This window comes from Larus michahellis, chromosome 11, assembly GCF_964199755.1.
Source record: "Larus michahellis chromosome 11, bLarMic1.1, whole genome shotgun sequence".
NCBI classification, from domain to species: domain Eukaryota; kingdom Metazoa; phylum Chordata; class Aves; order Charadriiformes; family Laridae; genus Larus; species Larus michahellis.
In genome coordinates this window covers 12,900,603-12,927,328 of record NC_133906.1, presented here as the reverse complement: position 1 = coordinate 12,927,328, position 26,726 = coordinate 12,900,603, and the positions used below count along the sequence as shown (strand labels likewise).

The 26,726-nt window shown below is 50.9% G+C and overlaps 1 protein-coding gene across 5 annotated transcripts in view; it reads left to right on the top strand.

The window, feature by feature from the left end:
* ARHGAP26 (Rho GTPase activating protein 26) overlaps nucleotides 1–26,726 on the top strand; it is a 149,217-nt gene that overhangs the window by 51,343 nt on the left and 71,148 nt on the right. For all 5 annotated transcript variants that reach the window (XR_012589553.1, XR_012589554.1, XM_074604573.1 and 2 more), the window contains exons 12-14: nucleotides 13,012–13,048; nucleotides 21,269–21,334; nucleotides 22,719–22,793. Coding sequence is in view for 3 of the 5 variants with exons in the window: in XM_074604573.1 (XP_074460674.1) it covers nucleotides 13,012–13,048; nucleotides 21,269–21,334; nucleotides 22,719–22,793 (178 nt within the window). In the remaining 2 variants the exon portion in view is untranslated. The remainder of the gene's footprint in view (nucleotides 1–13,011; nucleotides 13,049–21,268; nucleotides 21,335–22,718; nucleotides 22,794–26,726) is intronic.

Below are 26,726 nucleotides of genomic sequence, written 5' to 3'. Positions count from 1 at the left end.
CATTGGTCCAGTTACGGATCCACAGGACATCGTACAACACACATTGGTGTGTAATACCCACCGACTCCGCTGCAGCACAGCATGTTTTTCTTTTACTTTGGTTCAGGCCAGGAGGTGAGCGTGGTGGTGAAGGCGGTTTGAGTTTGCAGAGTCCCTGGGGATAGATGGTTAATCAAACTTGAAAATTGCAGCGTGCTGGCGACGAGCGCGGCGTGTGTGCGAACAGGATAGATCAGCCGACATGTGGTAACTTGTCTGTAGGTCTGGGCCCTGACAGGCGGAACAGCTTAAGAAAAGGTTGCAGAGTGGTTGCATCAAGTGATTTCGTTACACTGCTTTGGTGCGAACCCATCTCTCCGCCCTCCGGCTGCATCTGCCCAGCTGTGCTAGCAGTCTCTGTGGGGAGGCACAAAGACCAAAGGGAGTATGTTGGCTTTCCTTTTCTCTCTGCTCCTGTGTCACCTCTGCTTAGCGCTATTTGAGCAAGCAATTCAAGAAACATGTAGAAATTCAGGGAATAGCTCCATGTTAGTAGAACAAACTTCTCTGCCAATTTGAATAGACTATTAGAGTATCTTTTTTCTATTCTAAATTAAAAAGTAAAGTAAATTATTCACTGTACAAATAGTTGCACAAGTAACCTCTTTCTTTATTCCTTCCTTTATTGATCCTTACATTTCATTGTAAGTAGTGATTTACTGTCCCGCTACAGACCCACTACAGTCCCTGACCTAGGCTTTTTCCTTCCCCTAGCTGCAGCATCAGAAGAAAGCCTGCCCTTTGAAACACCAAATATTTTAATCATCTTATTTCTGTACCTCTGGTCTCTCTCCCGTGCCACCCTCGGTTGCTGTTCCTGGCAGACCTCCCTCAGCGCGGTGCCTGCGCGGAGCCGGGAGCCGGGCTGGGCTCTGGCAGGAGCGGGCAGGCTGCCGAGGACGGCGGCTCCTGCACGGGGCTCAGGCAGCAGCAGCATGGACGTGCCCCATGCTGTCTCTCAACCAGGGTTTGTTGGATGCCGCATGGTAGAAATGCTCCTTATGAGTGCCGGGTACATGCTGGGGGTGAGTAGTTTCCCAGGAGGCTGTTAGCATTGTGGAATTTCAGGTCATGTCTGGAAAGGGGTAGATGTCCTGCTGCCGTTTTGGAGAGGGGCACTGAGACCATTTAGGTCTCCATGGGGCTGGCTCCCAGTACCAGGGAGGGAAAGGGGCACTGCGAGCCCTGTGTTGCACCCCAGGACTGCTCCGAGAAACCACCTCTGCAGCTGCCCGGGGCTCGCAGAGGTCTCCTGGGTGCGGAGGGCAGGGCTGGCAAGGGTGGGATCATGGTCACCCCTTTCTGCTGACCTTCCCAGGGCCTGGGGGTCCCCGTGATGGTCTGCGCTGCCGGCACACCTGCCTGACGGCCGACCCAGCCTGTCCCCCATGAGCGGCTGTGCAAACTGGGGATTGAAAGTGGTCTCGCCTCAAAGATGTTACAGCCTTGGCATTAAACCACCAGCCATTGTTCAGAGCAACTGGGCAGTGTAAAACCTCTCTTCACAGAGGAGGAACGCGAGGCATGCCTGTGTTACAGTTATTTTAAAAATATAGATGACACTGTCATTTAAAATTAGGTTGGTTTTGATGTGTTCAGGCTCCTTGTTCGTCAGTAGACGTTGAAAGGAGGAAGGGCGTGTGTGTTTGCGGGAGAGAGGGAGAGCGAGAAGCTGGCCGGACTCCAGCACAGATAGCTGGTGGAGGAGGATGTGCAAGTTGTTGCTCAAGCATCCTAGAAAACTTATGGGAAGCTGTTAAACTAGCAGAAGTTTTCACTTTTAATCAGTCACTTGAGTGGTCTGAACATATGTTCTCTGCTGGACTTGCTTAAAAATTCTGCTTTGTGAAACTTTAAGCGCTTTAGTTATTCCAAAAATGTATTTTTTTAAACCAGTTGACCTTTAGTTACATTATTCTAGAGACTGCTGTATGTCTAACATGCTTTGTTCCCTGTCGCTTCTGCCTACCCCCTTATTTTTTCCCCCCAAGCTGTCTGCTGCTTGATTTCCTTTTAACATTTAGACATGGTGGGTTGATAGCTTGACCCAGGTAATTTTTTCCTTGGTTTGACCCAGGTAATTTTTCCCTGAGGTGACGGCCACGCGGGTTATGTAAGTGCGCTGAGCTAAGCAGCCCAGATGGCTGGCGGGCAGCCCGGCCGGCTTCGGCGGCTCTTGGGAATGCCTGCACTTGTAATAAAACGTGGGCTTGTTTTTAATTAGAACCATCATTTAGTTCAGCTTGGAGAGACAGAAGAGCAAGACCCGAGTAGAGGATTCAAACCCCCAGATGCTTTGCTTTTGATAGAGGGTTTTTTTTTTTATTATTATTATTTTTATTTTTTTTTCCTTTGAATCAGGCTCAGGGATCAGTGTAAGTTCTGAGCTGAAATTTATGTTGGAAGGAAGGAGGGGGAGAGGGGAAGAGGGAAGGGAGGTGGGGGGTGGCTCTGACTGCAATGCATTAGTTCAGTGTTGAACAGTAGGTTGGGAGGGAAGGAAGGAAGGAAGGAAGGAGGGAAGGAAGGAGCTGCCAGGGACCCTGGGCCACCCTCTTCCAAATGAACAGCCCTCGTTTGAATGACATAAACCAGCATTTCACAGCGGGTTTTTGCTGCCCTGCCAAGTCTTTCACTTGGGAAGCAAGGCATATTTTTTCCTCCCCTCCCCCTGCAGGGAGGTTTGCAGGGATGTGGGCTGGGAAAGATCTTGCTCCTATCTGTATCGTTCTGGCTCAGAGAGCAAGGAAGGTTATTTCTAGCCACAACACAGTGTAGCCTAGCTCTGAAAATCCTGCTTGTAGTATGAAAACCTGGCTCTCGGACAAAAATAGAACAGGGTTGATAAGGCAGAGCCAGAAACAAGGGCTGATTTCATCAAGGTTGCCAGGTGTCCTGCTTTTAACAAGGAAATATGCTTTTTTGTGCATGAGCCTTCCTCCTCTGTGCTTTGCTGGCATCCTGCTCCTGGGCTATGTCCCAACATAGCAGCTCTGCAACGGTGTGCCAAGCTTGCTCGGGCGTCAGGTGCAGAGGATCCTGCCTGGTGTGGGATGGATCTGTGCCGATCTCGCTCTTTTCTTTTTCTCTTTCTTCCTTCTTTCCTTCCTTCCTTCCTTTTCCCCCCTTGCCTGTTGGTGCAGGAGCAGGGTATACGGTGTCCTCCCCTCCCTGGGCATGCCCACCCCGCCTCGTGAAGGGACCCGCAGGTGCTCAGAGGCTGTGGACATTCCTGTGCACACTGCGGGAGACGTTTCTCTGCGGGGACAGGGCTGAGGAGCATGCTGGGAACCTACTGCTAAGTGAATAGTCCCTGCCCTTCTGGGGTGTCGTGGTGTGGCACCTCATGACGTACAGCTCTGGGCGTCAGCAGGCAGGCTTTGGGTAGGACAGCAGGGTGGAGAGGTGCTCTGTGTCTCCGAGGCTGGAGCTGGCTCAGGGTGAACTTCCATACACCGTTCCATGCACATCTGGGCAGCTGTGGGGAGAGGGAAGCCTCTACCGCCTCTCCATCCTCAACCGTTCAGTCTCTGTTTCTCTGGTGCTGGACCGAATGTTTGTGTGCCCGCGCTGTGAACCTGATCTGGCTGCAGACTGTCAAGTAACAATAATACTGATATCTGGCTTGCTAGGTTGATTTGCAGCTGGACCAGGCTCCCTGCGCGGCTGTGCAGGTGCTAGCACTGTCTTTGCCAGCAGCGGTGGCAGAGTGTGGCTGTGAGTGTGACGAGGGCAAGACGGTTCCCTTTGGCTGCAGGATGGTGTGAGATAAACCAAAGCCAGCTGTGAAACCACAGCGTCGTGCTGCTGCCCACGGAGCTCAGCGGGGCCACCATGACCTTCCGTGGACACGCAGGCACGAGGATGTGGGGCATTCGGCATGTTTTGTGGCTTTGGTACCTGCTAGTGTCCCTGCCTGCCTAATGAGGGCAAGTGAAATGGCATGGCAGGAGCATCAACGTGACAGCAAGAGCAGCAAAACGGTGTGTAAAGTGTTCCTGGCAAGGGAAACGCTTGCCTGGGGAGTGTAAGTTTTTCAGAGCAACTTCTGGGTCTCCTCTGGGCAAACTGCCATCCGTCTACAGGGCATCGCCTTCTCCTGTCTGTCCTCCTGTGGCAGGGGAAAGCAAAGCTGAGGAGCCGCTTCTCCGGCATCACTCCCAAGGGAAAGGTGCTCGTGGGCTGGGTGACCGGGTGAGGGGAGGCAGGGAGGGCTGTAGGCTGCCCGTCTTTACGAAAGCCAGGGTTGGTAAAAACGTGAAAAAGGTAGAAATGCAGTAACAGCCACATGAAAAGAAAAGTGAGCACTAACGTGCCTGGCCAGAAGAAATGGGTTATCCACAGGTTGTCCCTTCTCAGAAATCCCTGACAGTGCTTGCATCCAGCAATGGCTTGAGGAAGTGAGGAGGTAACTCCTTATAGTCTTCACAGTCAGAGAAAATGGGCCACCCATATCTGCTAAAATTATGCTTCAGAATACTACTTTTTCACTTTCTTTTTCTCTTGAATTGCTGTGGAAATAATGGAGGATTTGGCGGTAAAAAACAGTAGAAACAAAATAATGTCTTTTTATCTTTTAAATGGAATGTGCTCAATAATTCACTGAAGCTCGGCTCTCTTGAAGGCCCTTTGAGTTACCCAAGATCTCCATGCAAAACCTACCTGTCGTCATTTACAGCACAGAGGGGGTTTTTGTGAGCTACCAAAGCTACAAGTGAATTAAATAAGTTAGCCTTCTCTGGCCTCTTCCTAAGAGCACCGTCCAACACCATCCTGAAGGGATTTTTGTCCAGGCATTGCAGGAGAATTTTCATAAACCTTTTCCTTAATGGTTGCTGCTTCTCAGGCTTCCAACTTCTTGTGTAGATTGGAAACAAATTCTCCAGGACTGATCTTGATGCGTTTCAGTTTCTGTTGCGCGCTGAAGGGGACAAGGACTTTAGGATTTGGACTGCGGGGACCAGGTGCATCATTGGTGTGCAAATGAGAAAGAGGTTAAGACAAAAGCCTTGTTCCAAGTGGATCATGCTTGTTTTCACCCCATTTTCCCTTTTCCTTTATAAAAAAAGTTGCAAAACACCCGTGTAAAATGTCTGTGCTCCTCCTGCCCATGTCTTCACAGCCTGTCCTTGGGTGGCTGGCAAGCCAGTTGGACTACCAATTCTGAGGGAATATAATGATTTCTATTTATACTCTTTTGGCTCGTGCATCTTCTGAGCTGAAAGTTGAAAAACTCGTTCATGGTTGTTTTGAGGATTTCTGAATATGAATCACAAGGAAATTGCATAACACTGCAGCATTTCCTCCTATTGCTCAGGGCTTTACAAACACTGCGCTCCTCCAGGGAGACCGAGGAAATCTGGCAGGACTGGCCCATTTGGACAGTAGCTTTAGTCTAAATGGAAAGTCTGGGTTGAAGGGCAGGTCCCAGCACTAGCAGAAGGTGTGTAAGGTGGAATCTTCCATGCCAGGGCGTGGGCTAGGTGATCGAAATGGCGGGTTCCTTCTCAAAGGGTGATCCCTCTGTCTGTGGCTGCAGAAGAGGGCTGCTGGTGTTGGTTAAGGCGTTCTATAAATCTCCCACCTCTGAGAAACGAGACAATTCTTTCCTCTAGCTTTTAGCAATTTGGGCAGAATTTCATGCTGATGTTGGAACCTGGAAGATTTTGGGAACTGTGCTGAATGCTGTGCAACCTCCAAGGGATACAGCTTAGCTTGGGCCACTTTGAATTTTAAATAAAACACTGCTTTGTATATGAAATGTGGTGTGTTCATATAAAGGACGTGTGCACACATGCAATTGCCATATGAAAGCTCAGTTAATTTATTGTGGAGGTTAATAGACGTCACGGACAGCCAGAGTGAACCCTGAAATGAGGAAATCAACATAAAATTACTCAATATCATCTTTTCTTAGTTCCCCTTCCAAACCCCAGCTGCTTCCTTTCCCTTTTCTTTTCCCGCAATCCAGTTTCATCCCAACCAGCCCACATCCCTGTTTGCTCTTTGCATGCTCCTGTGTGCAATTTATTTAGGATCAGGTTGGAAAACTGATGGATTGGATTGGTTGTGGTTTATTTGTGCACAAGCAGAAGATGGCACCAGGCCATGAATGGTGGCTGTAGAAGTATTTCAGGCTACAGATGGTGGCTATTGGAGGATTTTTGGTTATGAAAATCCACAGCTTATGTTTTTATTACCCTCCAACGTAGGTAGTTATATGTAGTAATGACAGAGATGAAGTTTGAGGGGGGAATGGGGTGGGTACGGTGGTCTGCATTCCTTCTTCTGCCCATACTTTGGTCCATGTGGTGTTGGAGACATGAATCGAGAAGCAGGGCGGCTTGGCCTTGTTTCCTGGGCTCTGTCTTCTAGCTAGCACATCCTTCAACATCGCAGGCCTCTCAGCCGTCTCTGTAAAACTGTTGCCTCTGCAACACGTAGTGTATATTCGGTGAAATATTTCACCAGGAAGAATTAACTTGTTCGTTGATAAATTATCTTAAATATTGAGTTAACAATTGAGCTTAGTGTAAGTGTTCTGGGGGAGAAATTTTAGCTTTGCAGGAAAATTTCAAAATAATAATTGCAATTTCTGTTGTGCTCTTATAAAATTTGTGCTTCTGGATTACTTACAGATGAATCTCACAATTTTTCAATAATAGGGTGTAAAGGCATTGTTTTAAGCCTCCAAATCATAGAATCATAGAATCGTTAGGGTGGGAAGGGACCTTAAAGATAATCTAGTTCCAACCACCCTGCCATGGGCAGGGACACCTCCCACTGGATCAGGTTGCTCAGAGCCCCATCCAGCCTGGCCTTAAAAACTTCCAGGGATGGGGCTTCCACCACCTCTCTGGGCAACCTGTTCCAGTGTCTCACCACCCTCATGGTGAAGAACTTCTTCCTAACGTCCAGTCTGAATCGACCCATCTGTAGTTTTAATCCATTCCCTCTAGTCCTACCATTACCTGACATCCTAAAAAGTCCCTCACCAGCTCTCTTGTAGGCCCCCTTAAGATACTGGTAGGCCACTATAAGGTCTCCTCGGAGCCTTCTTTCCTCCAGACTGAACAACCCCAGTTCTCTCAGTCTGTCTGCATAGGAGAGGTGCTCCAGCCCTCTGATCATCCTTGTGGCCCTTCTCTGGACACGTTCCAGCATGTCCATATCTTTTTTGTAGTAGGGGCTCCAGAATTGGATGCAGTATTTGAGGTGGGGTCTCACGAGAGTGGAATAGAGGGGGGGAATCACCTTCCTCGGCCTGCTGGCCACGCTTCTCCTGCTGCAGCCCAGGATGTGGTTGGCTTTCTGGGTTGCTAGTGCACACTGATGGTGATTCTGCAGAAATGAAGCACCAGTAGCTTCCGCTAACACAACTACAATCTGGTTTTGTTCAGGGTATTTGACCATCTCCAGTATGAATTTAGAAAACTAAGCTCAAGGTCTGCAAATTTTGTACTAGGTTAATATACATTTTTTCCATTCATATCACTTCTGAAACTTTCTAGTAAAGATATTTTGGTTCTGAAGATACAATCAGATGGGAATAATTAGTAAGAGTGTGATGTTGGAACGATTGTGGTGCTGCAGGGTAGGGATTTGTCTCCAGGTTAGTCACTAGCCCCAGTTTGTGAGTTTTATACCGAAGCCTGTTCCCACTGGTGGTACGCGGGACACGAGCCCTTCACCTCTCAGCACAGGCTCTCTTTGCTCAAATTTCCTACCCTTTGTCAGTGACTAATACTGAAAAGTGAAAGAAGCTTTTTACTTCATGAGAAGCTTTCTGGGTTTAGGTCTGTTTTCTCCAGAGTGTGTTAACAACAGGAAAACGGTGTGTGTGCATACACAAATACATGTATCTTATGGTGTTTTCTCATCGGCCTCTCTCCTGGGTGATGTGTGTGTCTGCAGGATGGCCTGTCTGTCCCCGTCCTGTTCTCAGCACACCCCCAGCATGCTGTCTGCTAAATGCCATGACCCTGCGAGGTGGAAATGTGCTGCTCTTCCCACTTAGGCTGCCACAAGCACCAGTGCCTGGTGCCTTGGTGCCGCATCTTGTGCCAAGTCGGCACCTGGTGCTCACCCGTGTGGCCATGGCGAGGCAGCCTCCAGCAAACCTTAGTGTGGGAATTGCGCAAGAGAGAGGATTTGGGGAGAGGAAAAGAAATATATCTGCCTCTCTCTTCAAATACAGCACTTGGCAGTTTGGAAGATGTCTGTGAAAGCCATGTGCTCCCAGTCTGGCACCCATCTCTCCTGACACTCCTCCCAGGACAGATGTGGCCCCAGCTGTGGGTCTCCGTGCCGTGCATCCCTGCGCTGGGCACGCCAGCACCCCTGAGCCCCCAGCGATGCCTGACTGTGTGCTGCAGGCAGTGAGCGTGGTCTAGAGCAGAGCACATCACATGGAGATATCACAACTGTTTTCTGGAGCAGGTGCAGAGGAGGCCCCGGAGATGCTGGGAGGGCTGGAGCCCCTCTGCTGTGAGGACAGGCTGAGAGAGCTGGGGGGGTTCAGCCTGGAGAAGAGAAGGCTCCGGGGAGACCTTGGAGCCCCTTCCAGTCCCTCAAGGGGCTCCAGGAGAGCTGGGGAGGGACTCTGGATCAGGGAGGGGAGCCATGGGACGAGGGGGAACAGTTTGACACTGAAAGAGGGGAGATTTAGATGAGATATGAGGAAGAAATTTTTTGCTGTGAGGGTGGTGAGCCCCTGGCTCAGAGAGGTGGTACATGCCCCATCCCTGGCCACATTCAAGGTCAGGCTGGATGGGGTCTGAGCAACCTCATCCAGTTGAATATGTCCCTGCTCATTGCAGGAGGCTTAGACTAGATGACCTTTAAAGATACCTTCCAACCCAAACGATTCTATGATTCTGTGAGATGCTTGCAGCCAAAGGCTTTGCGTGGCTGGCAGGCGGTGGTGGGATGGTTGCCTGTGCTGGATTCAAATGTGGCGAAGGAGGAACAGCTGTGGTCGCCACACTGGCTGCATCCACAGACCGGTGCAGTGGTGGGCAGCGGTGGGCCTGGACTTCTGGGCGGACATGGGAGGTCAGGGGTGGCTGCACAGCATCTGCTGGAAGAGCATCTGTACCGAGAGCTTCAAAGATCTTTGTTGTCTGGATGCAGCTCCAGTGACCCAGGAGCTATGGGGGTTACTCCCCAGCCTTGCTGAGTTTTTCCACATGCCAAGTTTTTCTGCTCTGGACTGGGTGGCAGAGCTTGTTCACCAGAATCAGGCAGGTCAGAGAGCACGCTGTGCATGGGGAGCACCAGGGAGCATACGGCTTCTGTTGCCTCCGTCCCTTGGCAGAAGTGATTGGATTTATAATTTTCTGCCGTGCTGTAAAGCTGAATTGACAGTGTAACAGTGTGGTGGAGTTACAAGGAGGATGGTGTAGGGGAAAAATGCTCCTGTCTGAACAATCTGTATTTTTGTCAGTAATCAATGGAGACTTGGGTATAATGAACAGTAAGAACCTCTTTAAAATTCAGGACCCTTTCGCAGGGAGGAAGGCTGGTCCATCAACTGGCTGACTTGCATATGCGCCTTAATCTTAAAATGCATCCTTGTGCTTTAAGCCCTGCATATTATCAAAGCTATTTTGGAAAGAGCGGAATATTAATATCCGTCAAGCCAAGCTGGGCAGGAGTGACTTGTGCTGTGCCAAGACCCCAAGGGGTCTCTGTGGGATGGGTCAGCCCTGTTTAAGGGCACAATTTTGACAGGGGGGCAGATGATGGCCTGGAGGGTGCTGGGGGAGCTTCGCTCTTGGACCTCTTACACAGCAGAGCTTTCTTCAAACTTGGAAACTTTCTCTTATCCTGAAAAAATCTCTCCCTTCAAAAGGCTTGAGGCGATACAGGAAAAGGATTTCTTTTTAAAAGTAGTGTTTTTCTTGGATAAGGGAATGGTATTATAGAGTTGGGGCTTGGTTATGATGTTGTGGAGTGTTGTTAACGGATTAACACACTGACAATGGATAAAAGGTTTGTCCTTAATAAGATGGATGTAGGATGACAGTATCTCCTTGTTTTATGGTTGCATAGTTGACCTCTGCATGAAATTTCCTTTTCACTGTGTGCATACTTTGTAATTAATGGCATAAGCATATTGTGTTTCCTTGTCTGTCCTTCTCCCTTTTTTTTTTTAAAGAACAGTCTCTGATGATTAACAACCTCTCTATTGTTTCATGTAACCAAACTGGAAGAGTGAATATGCAGGCAGACACATTTTTCCCTGTGGCTGCTGTGCTGTGCACCGTAACTTGAGCTGCATGAGTGGTCCTTCAGGCCTGGGCAGCAGAGGAAGCCACTGGGAGAAGGACAGCAGGTAGGGAATCTGTGCCAGGAAGCATCTTAAGTGCCAGAGCAAGTGGCTGAAACCTGGGTTGACCCAGAAGAATTGGAAAATATTTTGGTGTCCCCAGCACAGGAACTGGTGTGTGCTCAGCAAGGACAGTGGCTGGGCTGGGACCGCAGTTGTGGGTGAAGCAGGGGGCTGACTGGGTGGGCTTCTTGGCTGGTAACCCAGCTCTAAGTGGAAAGCAAAGCTATGAGAGCCGGGTCACCCTTTTATTGTATATAATGTTAACCTACGTGTCTGGGGTGAGCCAAGGTGGAGTGATGGGCTTGAAGTCTGCGTGGGATCCCGAGGAAGGGCCATGTGTCTGTAAGCCTTTGAATCAGAGTTACCTCAAGCTGTGTCCCTGGTCTCTTCGGTGAGTTCTCGGCAGAGGTACTCAAGTTGCAGAGAAAGACTTCAGGGAAGGGTAGGGCTACTAGGTGGCTCCACTGGCGGAGGAGCCCGCTGTTGGTTTCCTTCCCTCTTTGCACTTATTTTATTTTCTTGATATAAACCCTGTTCCTGGAGGAGGACTCACGTGCTGACTACAGCTGGTTTTGCTGCTGAATCATCCCCCAGTTTCCAGATGTGAGATGATGGATTTCTCCTGCAAACAAAAACCTCTACTTTGTTTTGCATTGCATAGCTAGGTGGAGGGGGAGAGGGAAGGTGCTCCTTGGGAAACATTCCAGGAAGGGTGGGAATTAGTGTTGAGGGGTGAGTCTCTGCCCAAACCCTCCGTTTTGAACCACACCATGAGATTTGTGCTTCCCTAAACGCGTCCTGGGTGGCGGAGCTGATGTGCCCCTCCGGATGGTGCCGTGCGGTGGGTGGCATCAAGGGACAGGTCTCCCTCTGTTAAAGATAAGCCTGCAGGAGACAAATGGACAGGTTCATTTCATTCTTTAATGCTGCTTTAATGAAGCTCCCTTGTTTGGCTCAGTGGTCCGACTGTCAGTGCAGCCGGCGTGCGGGCGAGAGCTGCTCACGTCCGCGTTGCCACTGCAGAGGTGTCCATGCAGTTGCCACTTGGTGACTCTCTGCAAGGCTGGCACGGTGGCCTGTAGGTGGGAGAGCATAGAATAGCCTGTGTTTTGATGACCTCCAAGGAAGGCATCTGTTTAAGTGGCATAATCTCAATGTGCTATGTGACACACAGCCTTTTTGTGGGGTTTTTTTGCTATGGGTAGTGGGGGTATTGGGCTGGTGTTGGGGCACCCAGGGTGAGCGCGGTGGTGAGGTCTCCTGTGGTCAGTAGCATGCGTGCCTGGCTGCTGCTGGCACCGGTCCCTTGAGGACATTATACTGTCAGCTTCCTGGCCTCGTGCTTCTGCTGGAGCTCTCAGTGGACATCCTGACAGCAGGGACCACACTGGAAGCACACAGACCCTCGCACTCAGCGGCAGCATCTGAGTCTCTGTCTTCGGTGTTAGTATCATATATTCGGAGCCTGCGGTGGGAAAGGTTGAGAAACGCTTGCCTGCAGATCAGAGCCTCTCCTCCCCCCCACTCCCCTCGGATGTGTCGGCTGTTGCTGCCTTCTGTGTTGCTATCAACATTGCCTTTGGAAACTTTCCTTCCCTGCTTGCTATTTCTGGAAGTAGCATGTGATTAAATCAGCTCCCCGTGCTTCACTGCCCGTGAAAGGGGGCTCCCAGCTTTGTTCCCAGCAGAGGAAGGGTGTGCACAGCCTACACAGCCCTTTTTTCCTGTTTGAATGGATGCTGCCACGCTTGGCTCCAGCTTGTGATGCTGATGGAGCGCCGGTGTGTGTGTTTCTGTTGGGGCTGTGGGTTGACGAAGGATTATTTTAAATGTTTTACTCTATTGAGCTGGAGAAATACAACCTGTCTGAAGGCTGATCTTCTTACAGCTGCGGTTTTCATTATGCTAGGCTTTTAAATCGTCCTCAGACTGTGATTAAACCCTTCTGCCATTGTTTTTCCTCTTTTTACTGTATCCACTGAAACATTACTTTGATCTAAAGTAGCCAAGCTGTAGTTGTGATCGGGACAGGAGGAAAAGCACCGATATTTGAGGACACGAGAGTCTTGGGATGAAGCCCCAGCGTTGGCTCAGAGGGTGGCTTGTCATGGGCAGCGCTGGATGCATTGCCTCATCCTTCTGCACTTCAAGTCCTCTCTAAATTAATGACACGTCTTTTCCTCTCTTACTCTGTGCCTGACTCATTCATTCAGGTTGTACTTGCAAGTGAGGTGCAACTTGCCTGCCTTACACCTACCAGATGTCGCTGTAATGCCCATAAGATATAAAGGGAATTGTCTGCTTTGGTCTAAGTTTACATCCTTCATGTGCGTCTTTGTGAAGAGCCAAGAGGAGAGGAATGCCCACCTTCGTTTTGTTTAAAAGTCCCTTTAGTTTGTGTTTTTACCTAGTCCATCCCATTTGCATTCTCATGTTTTAAGAACTGCCCTAGTTATTTTAATGGAACTCCAAAGCTGTGGCAACCTGTGTTTTGAATGCAGAAGGCTGTGGTGGATTTGGGGAGGTCAAGGCAGGTCCTTCCGACAGCTGTCACCAGTTGGGGTGACACCAGACGTGTCAGCAGCCCCTTACCAGGTGGAGCCAGGGTCTTCATAAGACTTTCTTCTTGTGTTTTCCAGGTCTACAACTCGAACAAGGACAACCAAAGTGAAGGCAGTAAGTATTTCTTTTCAAGGCAGACCCCTGAGAAGGTGGCTGTGCTGTGTGGTGTGCAGACTTTGGTGGGTCAGCAGGAGAGGCTGAGCTGCCGGCAGTGGGGACAGCGGGCTGGGCTGTGCTCCCCTGGGCCAGGGGTGTGGGGTGACAGGGGTCAGCGTGGGGACCACACGGTGGCCCTGGGGAGGAGCTGGGTCTGGCACCTAGCAGGGAACTGGTGCAGAAACTTGGTGGTGGGACCTAGGGCCATGGAGAGCGGTGCTGAGCTGTTGCCTTGGCACTCTGGGCTGCGTCCCCTCCTGCCTGCCCCGCACCCTGCTGTCCCTGGGCCGCAGCAGTGGCACAGGGGGTGCTGGTGTGCTTTGGGACCAGCGGGACCAGCTCCTCTCGCTTATCGCAGCCAACGAGTGCAGGTGGCGTCTTGGACCAGCCAGCTCTCCTTTCTGAGCTGGAGTGTGGAGGATGACTAGGCCTTTCCCACAGGGGAACTGGAGCAAAAATATAAAGAGTAGGGAGGTCCCGCCTGATCAGGATTGTCAACAAGAGCCCCTAAAAAAAAGAAGCTGTTTTTATTGTAGTTCAGGCAATCAAAGACTTGGGTCAAGAAAGCACTTGTTTTTCTTGTTAGAGGAGCGGTTGCACCTGGTCCTGGCTCTTATGTCATGTGTTTGAAAACCCTTAATTGAGCCATTTCCCGGTAGGTTTGATTTGCCGTAATTGCAATACTTAAAACTGTAATCCCTGCCCTCCTTCCCCCAAAGTCATCGGTCACGCAGGAGCCCAGCCTGGGTTAACGGTTAGTAAATAGTTCATTTTTATGCTGCCTCAGACAGGGCATTTTCATCTTGAGTAGAAGCATTTTTCTCATAATAACAGGTATAATTTGCAGATAATGTTCCTTGCACCCATTTTCAGCCCTTGCACAAAACAGTCTCTTCCTCCTCTCCGCTCTCTCTGATGTGGCTTCTCCCTTTCTTGTTGGTCCTCCATGTCGTCAGCTGTGCATCCATCTCATCCCCAAGTATTCCTCTTGGCTTTGGGCAACCCAGATGGTCCTCACAGAGTTAAATGCTGTGCATCGTGCTCTTGAAGGACAGTATGGCTAATGCCGCAGTCCCAATGGATGTGAGGTCTGCGTAGAACATCTTTTCTCCATTTTACAGAGGTGAAAAATTAGTTTTTTGAGGCATGGACAACAGGCGTTGCTCAACTCTGTCTTAGCCTGGCCATGACCTGTCACTGCTCTGTGTTCCCTGCACACAGCCACTGGCTCTGCCAGGACAATACGTGGCGATTTGGCTCAAGAAACATGTTAAAATAACCATTTTCTAAACTTTGTTGAGGCGTTATGCAAAAGCAAAGAAAACATTAGGGATGGGGGTGGAAGGAAAGATTGGTGAAGCAATTGGTGAAGTAATTACTGCTTCTGAAAGAAGTGCTTGTCAAACTGTGACCTTCCCATCTTACGTGCTGTCAGCCAGATATTCTCCTGGGGCTGTGACTTACGCTGGAGTCAGCCTACAAAGTAGCGGCAGCTCTTTTAGAGATGGTAAGAGCTTGAGTCAAGTGTGCCCATGACTTTCCCAGGGTTATTTGTATTGTCTAATCTGGGTTTTCAACTGCCAAGCTTACAACGGACCCCAGGCAGGGGCTCCTAAATGCCTCTTTGGGTTTTCCTTGGGTAAGGGCTGGGTGATTGTGATCCACCTGGGCTCTTTCTGCACCCTGAGCCCTGGCTCCTGCCTGTGGTTAGTTGTGCACAGCCTCACTGAGGGCCCGCATTGGCAGTGGTGTGGCCAGCACCAGGCTGACCTGCAGGCGTCTAAATAGATTCTTTTCCCATGCTTAATGTGAAATGGATGTGCGTGTCGGAGGGGAATGTCTTGCTCCGTGGGGCTGTTGGGGTGATGCTCGGCCGAGAGGGTCTGAGTGGGGCGGCTGCTGCTGCTGCTCCTGCCCATGGCGTGCGGCTGCTGCAGGTACCTTGCGTGGTCAGCCCCTGGACGGATCCCTAGCTGGATGCCCACGCTGGGGCTGCTGGAGGCTGGTAGCTTTGAGGAGAGAGACGGTTTGTCCCCGACCTGGGGGCAGCTCCCGTGTCAGTTCCCAGCCTGGCCCGGGGCTGCCGGTGCAGCTTTGGAAGGTTGGTTGGTTGTAGTGCTGGTAGTGACTGCAGCCCCCGCGTCCGTCCTGCCTCTCTGAAGCAGCTCAGTGGTTGGCAAAGTGTAGCGAGACTTTGATGAAGACAACAAATGCCAAGTTTCTCCCTGCGCGTCTTTACCAGACGAGTGCGAAGCTGGGGTTTAATCAGCTGAGGAGGCTTTGGCAAAGTTTCTTATCTTTTAGTACCTCTTCCATTTTGATGGTCCGTCTTAAAAATGAGAACAATCCTCCTTGTCTGCTCTGTAGACCCTGCTCCCCCCGCGCTGGGGAGTGCGTTGGGACCTTCGGCTGAAGGCTGCTTATGTAGCCGCGCTCCTGAACCGTCTGGTGGCAATTATCTTCACATACGCCTCCGACTGGGGCTGCCGCTGGTATGTTCAGACATCTGACTCTGCTTTAGCCCTCATTAAAACCATGTCTGTAGTGAACTGCTTGCCTCACCAGCTACACTTAAAATTGATTCGGAGACTGGCTGTGTGCCACGCGGCCCTTGATACAGGAGCTTCCTATAAGGACTCGAAATGAGTGCAATGATTGAGTCCGGATGCAATTCCTGACCCTGAAAACCTATATACCTCTGCTTCCTGCCACACTTATGTGAGTCTGAAAGAGACTCGCAGTGCTATAGTGAGTCTGCTTTTTGGCCACTATCTAATTTTGCAGAGCGTTTGGGTTTTACATCCTGCTGTGTGGCCAGATGGCCATCGGCCTACAGGGTGATTTATCTTAATCTTCTTTAGGAGCCGGGAGGAAGCGGTGCTGAGCGGTGGGGGCGAGGGGGTGTCAGTGAACCGCGGGAGCCAGATGAATTTAGATGCACTAGTTTGCAAACCAGGAGGACTTGCCCTGCTCTGTGGAAACAAATCCTCCAGGCCATTTGTGCTTATTGCATGGAAAATTACAGAAGAACTCCTTTCCCTTCCCATCCCCACCATTTCCCTCTCCGTTTTCCATATCCACTTGGTTGCCTATTAGTTCAGGACCCCATCAAAAGCTGTCTTTATTTCCATAAGCTCTTCATAGACCTTGAGTCCCTGGACTGCCCTGTCTGCTGGTGCGCTTGCCTGGGTGGCCTGGCCCTCCCCAGTAGTCTTCATTTCCCAATCTTGGCAGCTCACTGGCAGTTGGAGACTTGAAGTAAGACTTGAAAACTCATTTCTCTCTGGTCTCTGCTGCTTGGTTTCTCCCTTTCTGTGTGGCACTTAGTTTCAGGAGGTCTTTGAGAGAATTCGTACCGGTAATCACCGTGGCACTTCACTGCAGGGCACAGAAACACCTGGCGGGGTTTGCAGAAGAGCTTGCTTTGACCTTGCGCTGCCATGACTGATGCGCACACAGCTGGAGTTACCTGGGGCTGAACAGAGCTGATTCCGTTTTCTTACCCCCTTACCGATGCTCTGATATGCCATATCAGCATAAAGTAAAGGAATTAATGGATTAAATAGAAATAATCTGCTAGGCAAAAATAGACCAGGATGAGACCAGCTCAGTAGCAGTAGAAATATGATGCTGCACGAAGGTCAGATAAGTGTGTGTATGCGCGCAACGGCTGTAATACAAGCGATGTGTATCACCTTGGCTGATATAAAATATTTCTCTGCTAGATTACCATATGAATATGGCATCTCAGTTGTGCACTGAAATGCTGCTCTTGTGTAAAGAGCCTGTGACGTGTATCTTGGCCTGGAACTGTGTTTCACGCCCTTCCCTGGGATATGGGAGCCTCAGGGGAGAGGGAATAGCAGGAGGCAGGGCTGTGGGCTTTGCTCCTGCAGCAGGTTTGAATGCATGCGCGGAGGAAAATACTGCCTCTGATAACAGAAGAATTTGTAAATCCACTCCCTGTTACAGCTGGAGAGGCAGTTTTAAAGATATAGCATGGGGATTAGGGATACCTGTTGGGAAGAGCGGAGACACATGTTGGCCATGCTTTTCTGTGGCAGCCCCGAGAGTTTGCTCTTCCTCGCTGATTCCCCGCTGCCTTCCCTCTCTCCTCTCCTGACCCAGCTGAGGCAGGAGGCAGCTCCACACGGTTTAAATCGTGGGCTGTGTGTCCCATCCCTCCCGCACACACGTTCCTGCCTCTGCCTGGCCGCAGTGGAAACTCTCCTTGAGGTCAGCAGCTGAAGATTCGGGTTTAGTGAGGTTTTTGATAGAGCAGGTTTTTTTCTTTTTTCTTTTTTTTTTTTTTTTTCTTTATCTGTTAATCTTGGTGAACCCTCTCGCTGCACTAGCCCTGCTGTCAGGGCATGGAGCAGAGCAGGAAGGAGGACGGGGCCGTAACAGGCCAGGCTTGGTTTGGCCAAAGCGGCTGGGATCCCAGAGCCTGCGTTTCTTCCGGGCCTGCTCCCACAACCCGGCTCTCCCGGGCCAGCTCGAAAGGCCATTGGTTGCCCTTCCTTTCTCCTTGCTCCTGACCCGCAGCAAAGCTAAGCGGGGTGCGAGCTGCTGAGCCGAAGCTGAGGGCTGTGGGTCACTGTGCTGCTGGGGCTAATGGCGCGAGCGTGAGGGCCAGGACAGTGGTAGGGACAAATCCTACTTTGATCTGCGCTGTCGTTGAACTGAATCATTGGGTGAATGAATGAGACAAAGAGAAGCTGCTTCTGTGAGAGAGGAAATCGAGCTTTTACAGTGCTCATTAAAAGTCAAATCTAAGGATGAATAAAGGCACTTTGGATATTTAATCAGATATTATTTCTGGATATAACTACTGCAAATAAATCCCTGACCTTTCCTGATCCAGAGCTCAAGTGGAAGAGCTTATTCTTCTACTGGGGAGGGTTATGCTTGGTCACTTCCATCCGGAAGGACTGCTTGGTTTGTACCTCTGCGACGCGAGCGCTGCGGAAAGGTGCGGCCCCAAGCTCTTGCTGAGCGGTGGGTGCCGGAGTCTGCAGGGGCAGGGTACGCACTTGTAGGTGTCTTCTGCTCATGTTCAAACACGCGAGGGCCCGGGGGAAAACTGCTGGTTTACGGAATAGGTTGGCACTTAAAAATGCATGGCAGAGCCTGCAATGGTGAACCGTGTTGGCTGGACAGCACTGTGCAGAGGTACCGAAACATCCGCGTTATGGCCAGTACTAAGCCAAGGCGAATAAGACCTGCTGAACTGGGTTTGCCTGCGCAAAAGGGTTTCTACACCCTTTTGGTGTGTTTTCCTGCTTCTCAGGTACCCCATGCCTGTGTTTGTCAGTGATCTGGGGTACGGTAAGCTGCGCCCCACTGATCGATGACGCATTGGTTTTATGCTGCGTCCGTGCTTGGAGTGGTTGGGAGCGGTGCTGGAGAGCCCCCCCCCCCCCCGGCCCCGAGCCTTGCAAAGGGCCCTGGAGCTTCTGGATATTCGCACATCCTATGGCACAAGCATCCTGCAACTTGTGTGCTTATGTTGGCTCAGCACTTCAGTGTGCTTGCCCAGAAAAATATAATAGAGCTGTTTTACTGTTTCACTGTTTCAGGTTCTTGTGCCATTCATCACACAAGAAACACCACCAGCAGAGAACTCAAAACAAGTGATTAGTGAGGGACTGTGCCCTGCAAGCCATAGGCAGCCAGTGAGCTGGGAGCTTATTATGGTCCAGCAGTGAATCTATGTTTAAATAAATGATGTGAACAGGGGGAATGCAAAGGAGTAAAATTGCACGTGCCTTGCTGTGAGGACACTGCTGGCCCTGGGCTGTACTCTCGATAAAATGCAGTTTTGTGGCTTTTGCAATACGGCGTTCCCTCAAGTTTGTGCAGACGTGAAGTCACCTGCTTTTAAGCTAACACTACGCCTTTTCTGCCTTCTGGAGCTCAACATCTTAAACTGTGCAGCCGTGCTGTCAGCAGTCATGCTGTATGAGCCCCTCTGCTGTGAGGACAGGCTGAGAGAGTTGGGGCGTTCAGCCTGGAGAAGAGAAGGCTCCGGGGAGACCTTGGAGCCCCTTCCAGTCCCTCAAGGGGCTCCAGGAAAGCTGGGGAGGGACTCTGGAGCAGGGAGGGGAGCCATGGGACGAGGGGGAATGGTTTTAAACTGAAAGAGGGGAGATTTAGATGAGATCTCAGGAAGAAGTTCTTTGCTGTGAGGGTGGTGAGCCCCTGGCCCAGGTTGCCCAGAGGAGCTGTGGCTGCCCCATCCCTGGAGGGGTTCAAGGCCAGGTTGGACGGGGCTTGGAGTGACCTGGTGTGGTGGGAGGTGTCCCTGCCCAGGGCACTGGGTGGGCTTTAATGTCCCTTCCAACTCTAACCGTTCTATGGTTCTATGATTCTCTGTCAAGCATGGCTGGGAAAATCCCCCACCTTCCATGTGGCAGTGGGGAGTGGGCTCCACCCCAGTCCCTGGTGATGCTCCTCCTGCCTGTGGGGTCTGTGCTGCTGTGGGAGCTGGGATGGCGGCAGGGGCAGATGCATCCCTGGCAGCTCCGGGGCCAGCTGGGGCGAAAGGTTTTTGCTGGAGGTGGCAGGAGGGGAGAGGCGGGCGTCTTCCCAGGGTGCTCATCCCAGCCCTGGGGCTTGGGGGCACTTTGCACCCCCCTCTCTCTGGGGCTTCTGCCATATGAAGGGTTTCCTAAAGCCTTATACAGGGAGAAAGTAATTTTTCTTAACAAATAGCTGTCTGCAGGCAGTGTTTTCCACGCGGTGGTAGAAAGCTGACTAAGGGATAAATTCTTGCAGCAGGTATTTGGATCCACATATTAGTAATTTCTTGAAATTAAATATGAAAGCCTGCAATGGCATGAGTTAATTGAGTTTTACATTCCATTAACACAAATGTTTTAGATCTTGCTCTCAGGCAGAGTCAGCTGCCTTCAGGACATCCTAATTTGCACCAAATAAATATTTCATTTGTGCTAATAAAAGACAGGGCTGTTCTTGAATTGTGCACGTCTGCATAGAGTGAGGGTAAATGGGATGTAACGTATAGGGTTCATGAGACAATATTGTTTAGCCGGGTTTTTGCATCGCCGGGGGGGCCGGAGTGTCTGCCTGAAGCGTGGCGCAGGCAGGGAACAGGCAGGGCACAGGCACTGCTGGGGGCTAGTGCTGGCACTGGCTGGCTCCCTGGGGACAGGTCCCCTCCTGCTGGGCACAGGAGATGCTTTGGGCAGAGGTATGACACAAAATTCATTCCCATCTCCCAGTTCCTGTTGCTCTTCCACCGTGACGTGTTGTCAGCTCTCTCCTTTTTGTGTTACTTTTTTACCTCTACGCTTTCACCTTTCTTTTGATTTCTTTACTCCGTTTTCCTTCACAGTTGCTGCTGACATTTATCTCCTGCTTTTTGCTTCCACTTGTTTCTTTCCCAGTTCTCCTTTTACTGTAACTTTTCAATGCTCTGACCTGTCATATGGCTTGTCCTTGAAAAAACCTACGTCTGCACAAAACCACCTAAAAAGCCCCGAGAAGAAATGCAAGGCACTGGCGGCCCCCGCTGCGCTGCCCCGGCAAAGCCTGGGAGGTCGGTCCTGTACCCCAGACACACAAGTGGTCCCCAGCGAGAGGTGATGGAGATGGCCTGGAGATGAAGGCATCTCTCCAGCTCACAGATGGCTTTGTTAGCTGGGTGGAGAGCTGAAAGGATTTATAGGAATTACCAGGGACTCATCAAACAAGCTGCCTCCTGTGCAGTTGCAAGGTTTTGTTGTGTCAAAAATAAACATGATTCCTGTTTTTTCCAAGCAACCTAGTGTCAGCTTCCCAGACAAAGGTCTCTTCGGGTTGTCTCACCTTGATCCTAAATTAATACTTTGACCAACTGCAGATCTAAATCCCTGACAGAGCCCGGGGCTCTGCCGCTCGGCGGGTGTGGGAGGTGCTGGTTCAGAGGGATGCGGAGGCTGAATGATGGATTAGCGTTCTGCGCTTGCCTGGGTTACACCTGGTACAAGCTACTGTACTTGTGCCTTTCTTCCGTGAACACCTAATTTGTCTCCTTCTCCTTCCTCCCCACCTTGTTTGAGGAGCAGTACAGCATTGCTGTGAATGTCGGCGACGACTGCGGGATGAGTGTTGCGCTCAGTGTGAAGCTGTCCCTCCGCTAGGTGTTTATCACTTCTCTCTTCTCTTCCCTTTCAGCTGCCCAGTTGGATAATATTGGCTTCAGCATTATCAAGAAATGCATCCATGCTGTCGAAACGAGAGGTAGCACAGTTCACCAGATGGTCTTGTTTTGGGGACTGGTCTTGCAGCTGTTTGTAGCGGAGCAATAGCTTACCTGCTCTTTTCATCAACAAAAATGATTCATTAACCCTCGGAGACCCACATCAGAGGAACCCTGTAATATGCTCAGGCAGACGCCTTTGCCGAGACACGCGCTTGCCCTGTGGCCGGGGTTAGCAGGGGCTCAGCAAATCTCAGGGGCAGAGTTGGGGAATAACGCCCTAGATGTGCAAGCTGGGGGAAGGGACCAAAGCTGGGGGCTTCATGTGAACATCCCTTCATGCGGTACCACTGCAAACCACTTCCTCTCCTGTGGGACAACAAACAGATCTGGGTTTCAATCCTTCCCCTAAATCTCTTGCAAAGATTATTTATATACAGACGGGCTGGCTTGTTAGCGCCTGAGCCCCCGCACAGTGAAATACGGGTCTGGTGCTCACATGGTTTCTGAGCGTGCTGGTGCCTGCACGAGGTAAGAAAGAGGCCCCGCAGAAAACTTTGGGCTGAGCAGGGCTCTGAGCTGGCAACATTGCTGCCCGTATTCCTTCACTGGGGTCTTCCTCCTGCCCATAGGGCTATTCAAACGTGATGTTTTCCCCTGTAATACTGGCAGCAGTGCAGAAACTGCTGTCTTGAGCAAAGGAACGCCTGGGAGCTCCTGGGCTTCCGCAGCGTCCCACAGGAAGGGGAATACTCAGAGATTTTCATGCTTGCCACAGCTCTCTGTGATATCCAGGTCATGGTTTAAAAGTCATATGGGAGCAAATGAATTAAAAAAAAAAAAAAAAAAAAAAAAAAGGAAAAAGAAACAAATGGGTAGTGGGTAGTTGAGACCAAACAAGGCCAGTGCAGTTCCTGGGGAGAGTTCGGAGAGCTCCAGCCAGGAGGTGCAACACACCCAACCTAGGGTGCCCTGATGGGAGGGGCTTCTGTCACCACCACAAAGCAGTCCTTTGGCTGCTCTCTGCCCTAGCAAGTCGTTTGGTTCTCATTGCTTCTTGTACGAAGAACACGCAAAAGTCCCAGACCTCAACCTGAAGAACTTGGCACAGTAAAATTTTCTAAAACTGCCCGTTGTGTTGTATGTACGGTGCAGATCCTTCATGGTGCAGCCATGCTCCCTCGCTGGTAGTGGTGTGGGGGAAAGATGTCCTTGGATCTTTTATTACTGAGCTAGTTGGGGGTTAGGACTTCTAATCAATACATGAAAGCCCTGACATCAAAATCAAATTTTACCCTCCTCCGTAATTTTGTATGTACTTGGTGAGAGGGTTTAATTATTTTTGCTATTAGAGAAGCCAAAGAAATGAAAGAAATGTCGGTAGCTCTTTTGACATTCTCCTAATAAGCTCTTTGTTTTTCGTAGGGATCAATGAGCAAGGGCTCTACCGAATCGTTGGAGTAAACTCTAGAGTTCAAAAGCTGTTGAGCGTATTAATGGGTAAGTATCTTGTATTTTGTTAAAGGCAAGTAGATTGTGCTGCTTTGAAGTCTTGCCAGCCGAGAATGGAGGCTCTCGTCGGGGTACCTAATCGTGGTGAATGTGCTCTTAGGGCCACATGCTGTTAGAGGCCGGGAGGTCCCGGGGCACCACTGGCAGGTTGCTAAGGTAGGACTCATGTAGGACATTGCTTTAAAAGGTCTTCTGGTGCAGTCACTGGTGTCCTGCTCACATGCACTACGAATTTTGGCAGCCTTCCCAAATGCAAACTAAAATCTTCAAAGAAATAGCTGAAAGCTTTGGTTTTTAATCTCCTACCTGCCACGTTGTTTCCAGAATACTTCTTAATTATTTTCTCTTGTGTGTTGCATGCTGCCCTCTTCTTACTTTCCCCTTGGACCGTCTTGTGCCTGATTTAACACGGTCTTGCCCAGACCTTTCAAGCATGCGTTTCCCTCGTGCCGGAGGCATCAGGTCCGATGGTTCTGGGTGCTCAGGAGGAGAGAATGTGTGGGGTCACACCACGGCACAGCTGGGTGTTGACGTGGTGGGGCTCCTTTGAGCACTGGCTACCCTGTGCAGCCACCCTGCAGCTGCCCAGCAGCGCTCAGAAGATGGTATGATGGCAAGAGAGAGGCTGTGGTGTTTGCTACAAGTGCCTTTGTGTCCTGAACCAGCATTCCCTAATCAGAGCATGAAAACATGTAGGAGCAAACGGGTCTTGTGATTGTCAGTGAGCTGGTAGTTGTTCCTGGTGCAGGTCTGAGACCACTACGGCTGACTTTTCCTGGAACGGTTCCTTGTCGGTGGTGTTGGGTTCCCATCATCCCATAGCCGTGTAAAGCCCTGTGTTGGGTCATGCTTGTTGGTCTGTGTTGGAGACCCAGGCCAGCTTCTGTGTCAGCTATTGCCCAGGGGTTGTAATTGACCCAAAAAGAAATGTGAGCTGTTCCCCTCTTTGGTCTTTTCATGACCTTCCCGGGCCTTCGCCCCTCCAGCAGAACCTCCCCTGCTCCCTGTGTCCTTCTCTGGGGTCCAGGCTGGTGCTGGGATTGGCTATGGCTGTGTGTGACCAAATGGACTGTTACATGCCTGAAGCTATCAGGTGGCATTTCCATCCCCAGCTGCAGCCCTGCGGCAGTCTGTCTGTCCGGACACGCATGAGATGGACCTTTGAAGAACAATTTTGAGAGAACACACAGTTTGGTTGGAGCAGCAGCAGCTGCCCTCCACCAGCCTCAGCTCATGCTTCTCAGACTTGCCAAAACCACATATGAAATAGGTGTAGTAATGAGGAAACAAATGCGTAACAATTTGTTAGTGCCCTTGTGAACGTGTTTGCAACTCCTTGGGGGAAATGAGTGACATTTGTCATCTTCTTCCTCTTTCCGTTCGCTTAGTATCATTCCTTTGCAACGTGACTTCCTTTTCCTTGCCTTCAGAAAACGCCAGTGCTCCTTTCTCTGTATTTCTCCTTGTAAAGAGTTTTAATCCGTTGTGTTGCACTTTCAACATCTTTCCTTCTCCTCTTCCGATCCCCCCTTTTCCCACCATTAAGATGTTCCCTGAGCAAAGCCCATGGTGGCTGTTACAGGTGTCAGCGTTAACCTATGCAAAATTGACAATCTAGGGGTAATTAGGAAACAGAAGGGTAAGGTTCTAAATCAGAGGCTGACGCAAGGGGACCTCTCTGCACCGGTTTTGCTCTGGCATTTGGAAAGTTCACTGCAGTCACAAGAGCTGGTGACTGACTCTTTCTCTTTTATTAGCAAAAGTTTGGCATAGGTTCTGGGGCATGTGAGTATGTCCTGCTAGCCACCCAAGTACAGCAGATAAGCCAGAGCTGTCTCATGGGACACACAGTTGGCACTATTGCGTTAGAGCATCGGTTAAAGAGCATTGCTGACCACTGATAAAAATAGGCTGGGGATTGGGTGCCCCGGGGCGCAGCAGGTCGGACACGCCGGGTCCTCTGCTCGTGCTTTTCATGCCGGCGTGCATCATCTCACAGGCTGCAGAGCAACAGGTCCTCTTTGCTTCTCGCAAGGGCGGTCTCAGGCTGCGTCAGCTCTGGGTCGAGGCGGCGGGGCCATGACAGATGGCAGAACTTGCTTGGTTTAAGAGCTCTCCGGAGCTGGGAGGGATTCAAAGTTTTGGACACCATCCAGCAGCCATTATCTCCTCAGCGACTGAAGCCACTCAGCTGTCGACCTCGTGTCTCATAATGCAGTGATATATCGCTGGTGGTTTTTCTTTGTCCCGGCATGTCTTCCTTAGTTGTTGGGGGCTGGAAGCCCCATCAGAGGCGAGTACGTGCCAGGGGCTGCTGCTCGGCTGGCTGGGGGGGTGCGGAAAGTGGGACCCGCTTTGGGGACCTCCCATGCTGTCGATCACTAGGACGCTTTGCAAACCTGTGACTCTTTCTCTGAATCACAAGCAATTAAATCATCTTCAACAATCCTAGGCTGTCTGTAAAGCCGGTGTCAAATGGAAACGTGTCCGTTGTCAAATCCCCTTCTGTTCTGGGCTGCCCTCGGCTCACACCTCCTGCCGGCAGCGGCACCGCTCTGCTTGAGCACTCGTGTTCGGATCCAACCCTCCTGAGCGGAGCAGCCAAATTGTGCTTACAACTTCAGGTTTCCCTTATATTTAGAAATGAATGTGGGCAGCGTTGCTGATTCACATACAGTTTAAATGGCAAAAAGATCAAGTTTCCCTGAGCCGTGGCGGGTGTCAGTGACGCTGCTGGGAAGGCCTTTGGCACGAGGTGTCTCCGCATGAGGTTGGCACTGCGCTCGGCCGACCCAGGGCACAGCCTTCCCGTGGGCAGCAGCCAGTCGGGGGCAGCGCATGTCCCGGGCTTGGGCAGAACAGCTTGTTTTTGTCTAAACCCGGGTGAAGTGGGACATCATAGAATGGTTTGGGTTGGACGGGACCTTAAAGATCACCCCCTGCCCTGGGCAGGGACACCTCCCACCACACCAGGTTGCTCCAAGCCCCGTCCAACCTGGCCTTGAACCCCTCCAGGGATGGGGCAGCCACAGCTTCTCTGGGCAACCCGGGCCAGGGGCTCACCACCCTCACAGTCAAGAAATTCTTCCTAATCTCTCATCTAAATCTCCCCTCTTTCAGTGTAAAACCGTTCCCCCTCGTCCTATGGCTCCCCTCCCTGATCCAGAGTCCTTCCCAGATGGGCCTCCTGCAGGGCTGGTGGGAGGCAGGCCATCCATGGCAGAGCAAGCTGCCTTTCCCTAGCCTTCACCATCACCATGCGCCATCAAAATGAGAACAAAACCCAACAAATAAACAAACTTTTATCAGTAGGAGCTCCCATGAAAGGTTTTATTCTGGTAGCTGTATACAGGACAGCAGCTGTACCAGCAGATCCACCACTGAAACCCAGCACTAAGATGAGTGGAGCGTTACAGTGTCTGATCCGCTCTTCTCGCTCCTTCCCAACAGGAGCCACAAGGGCTGGTGAGTGGGGCTTGCTGTGGCCCCTCGCTGCTGGGGGGAAACGTGCCCTCTGGCTGCCTTGGAAATCTCTTGAGCCACCCGAGCCGGGGTGAGAATTACAGCAGGTGATGGGGTGGTTCTCCTTGCCATGTAGAAATGGGTGAGGAATTGAAACCAGCTGTCTTAACGGCAGCAGCAGCTTTCTCCATCCCCAGGAAGCAGGTGGAGAAGTTCCTGAGAAAGGGCATTGGGCAGGGGCTGTGCCTCAGGGAGCATCCTGGCATCGCACGCGAGTGTCTTGCTGAGGTTCCGTCATGGCTGTGGGGTTGGGGGTGTCTGGTCTGTGTGGTGTTGGGGGTGTCTGGTCAGCCTGGGCTTCCCTCCTGCCTGTCCCTGCCCCGTGGCACCCGTCCCATCACCCGGGCTCTGCAGGGACCAAGGCACGGAGATGAACAGGGTCCCCGTCCCCGCCGCTGC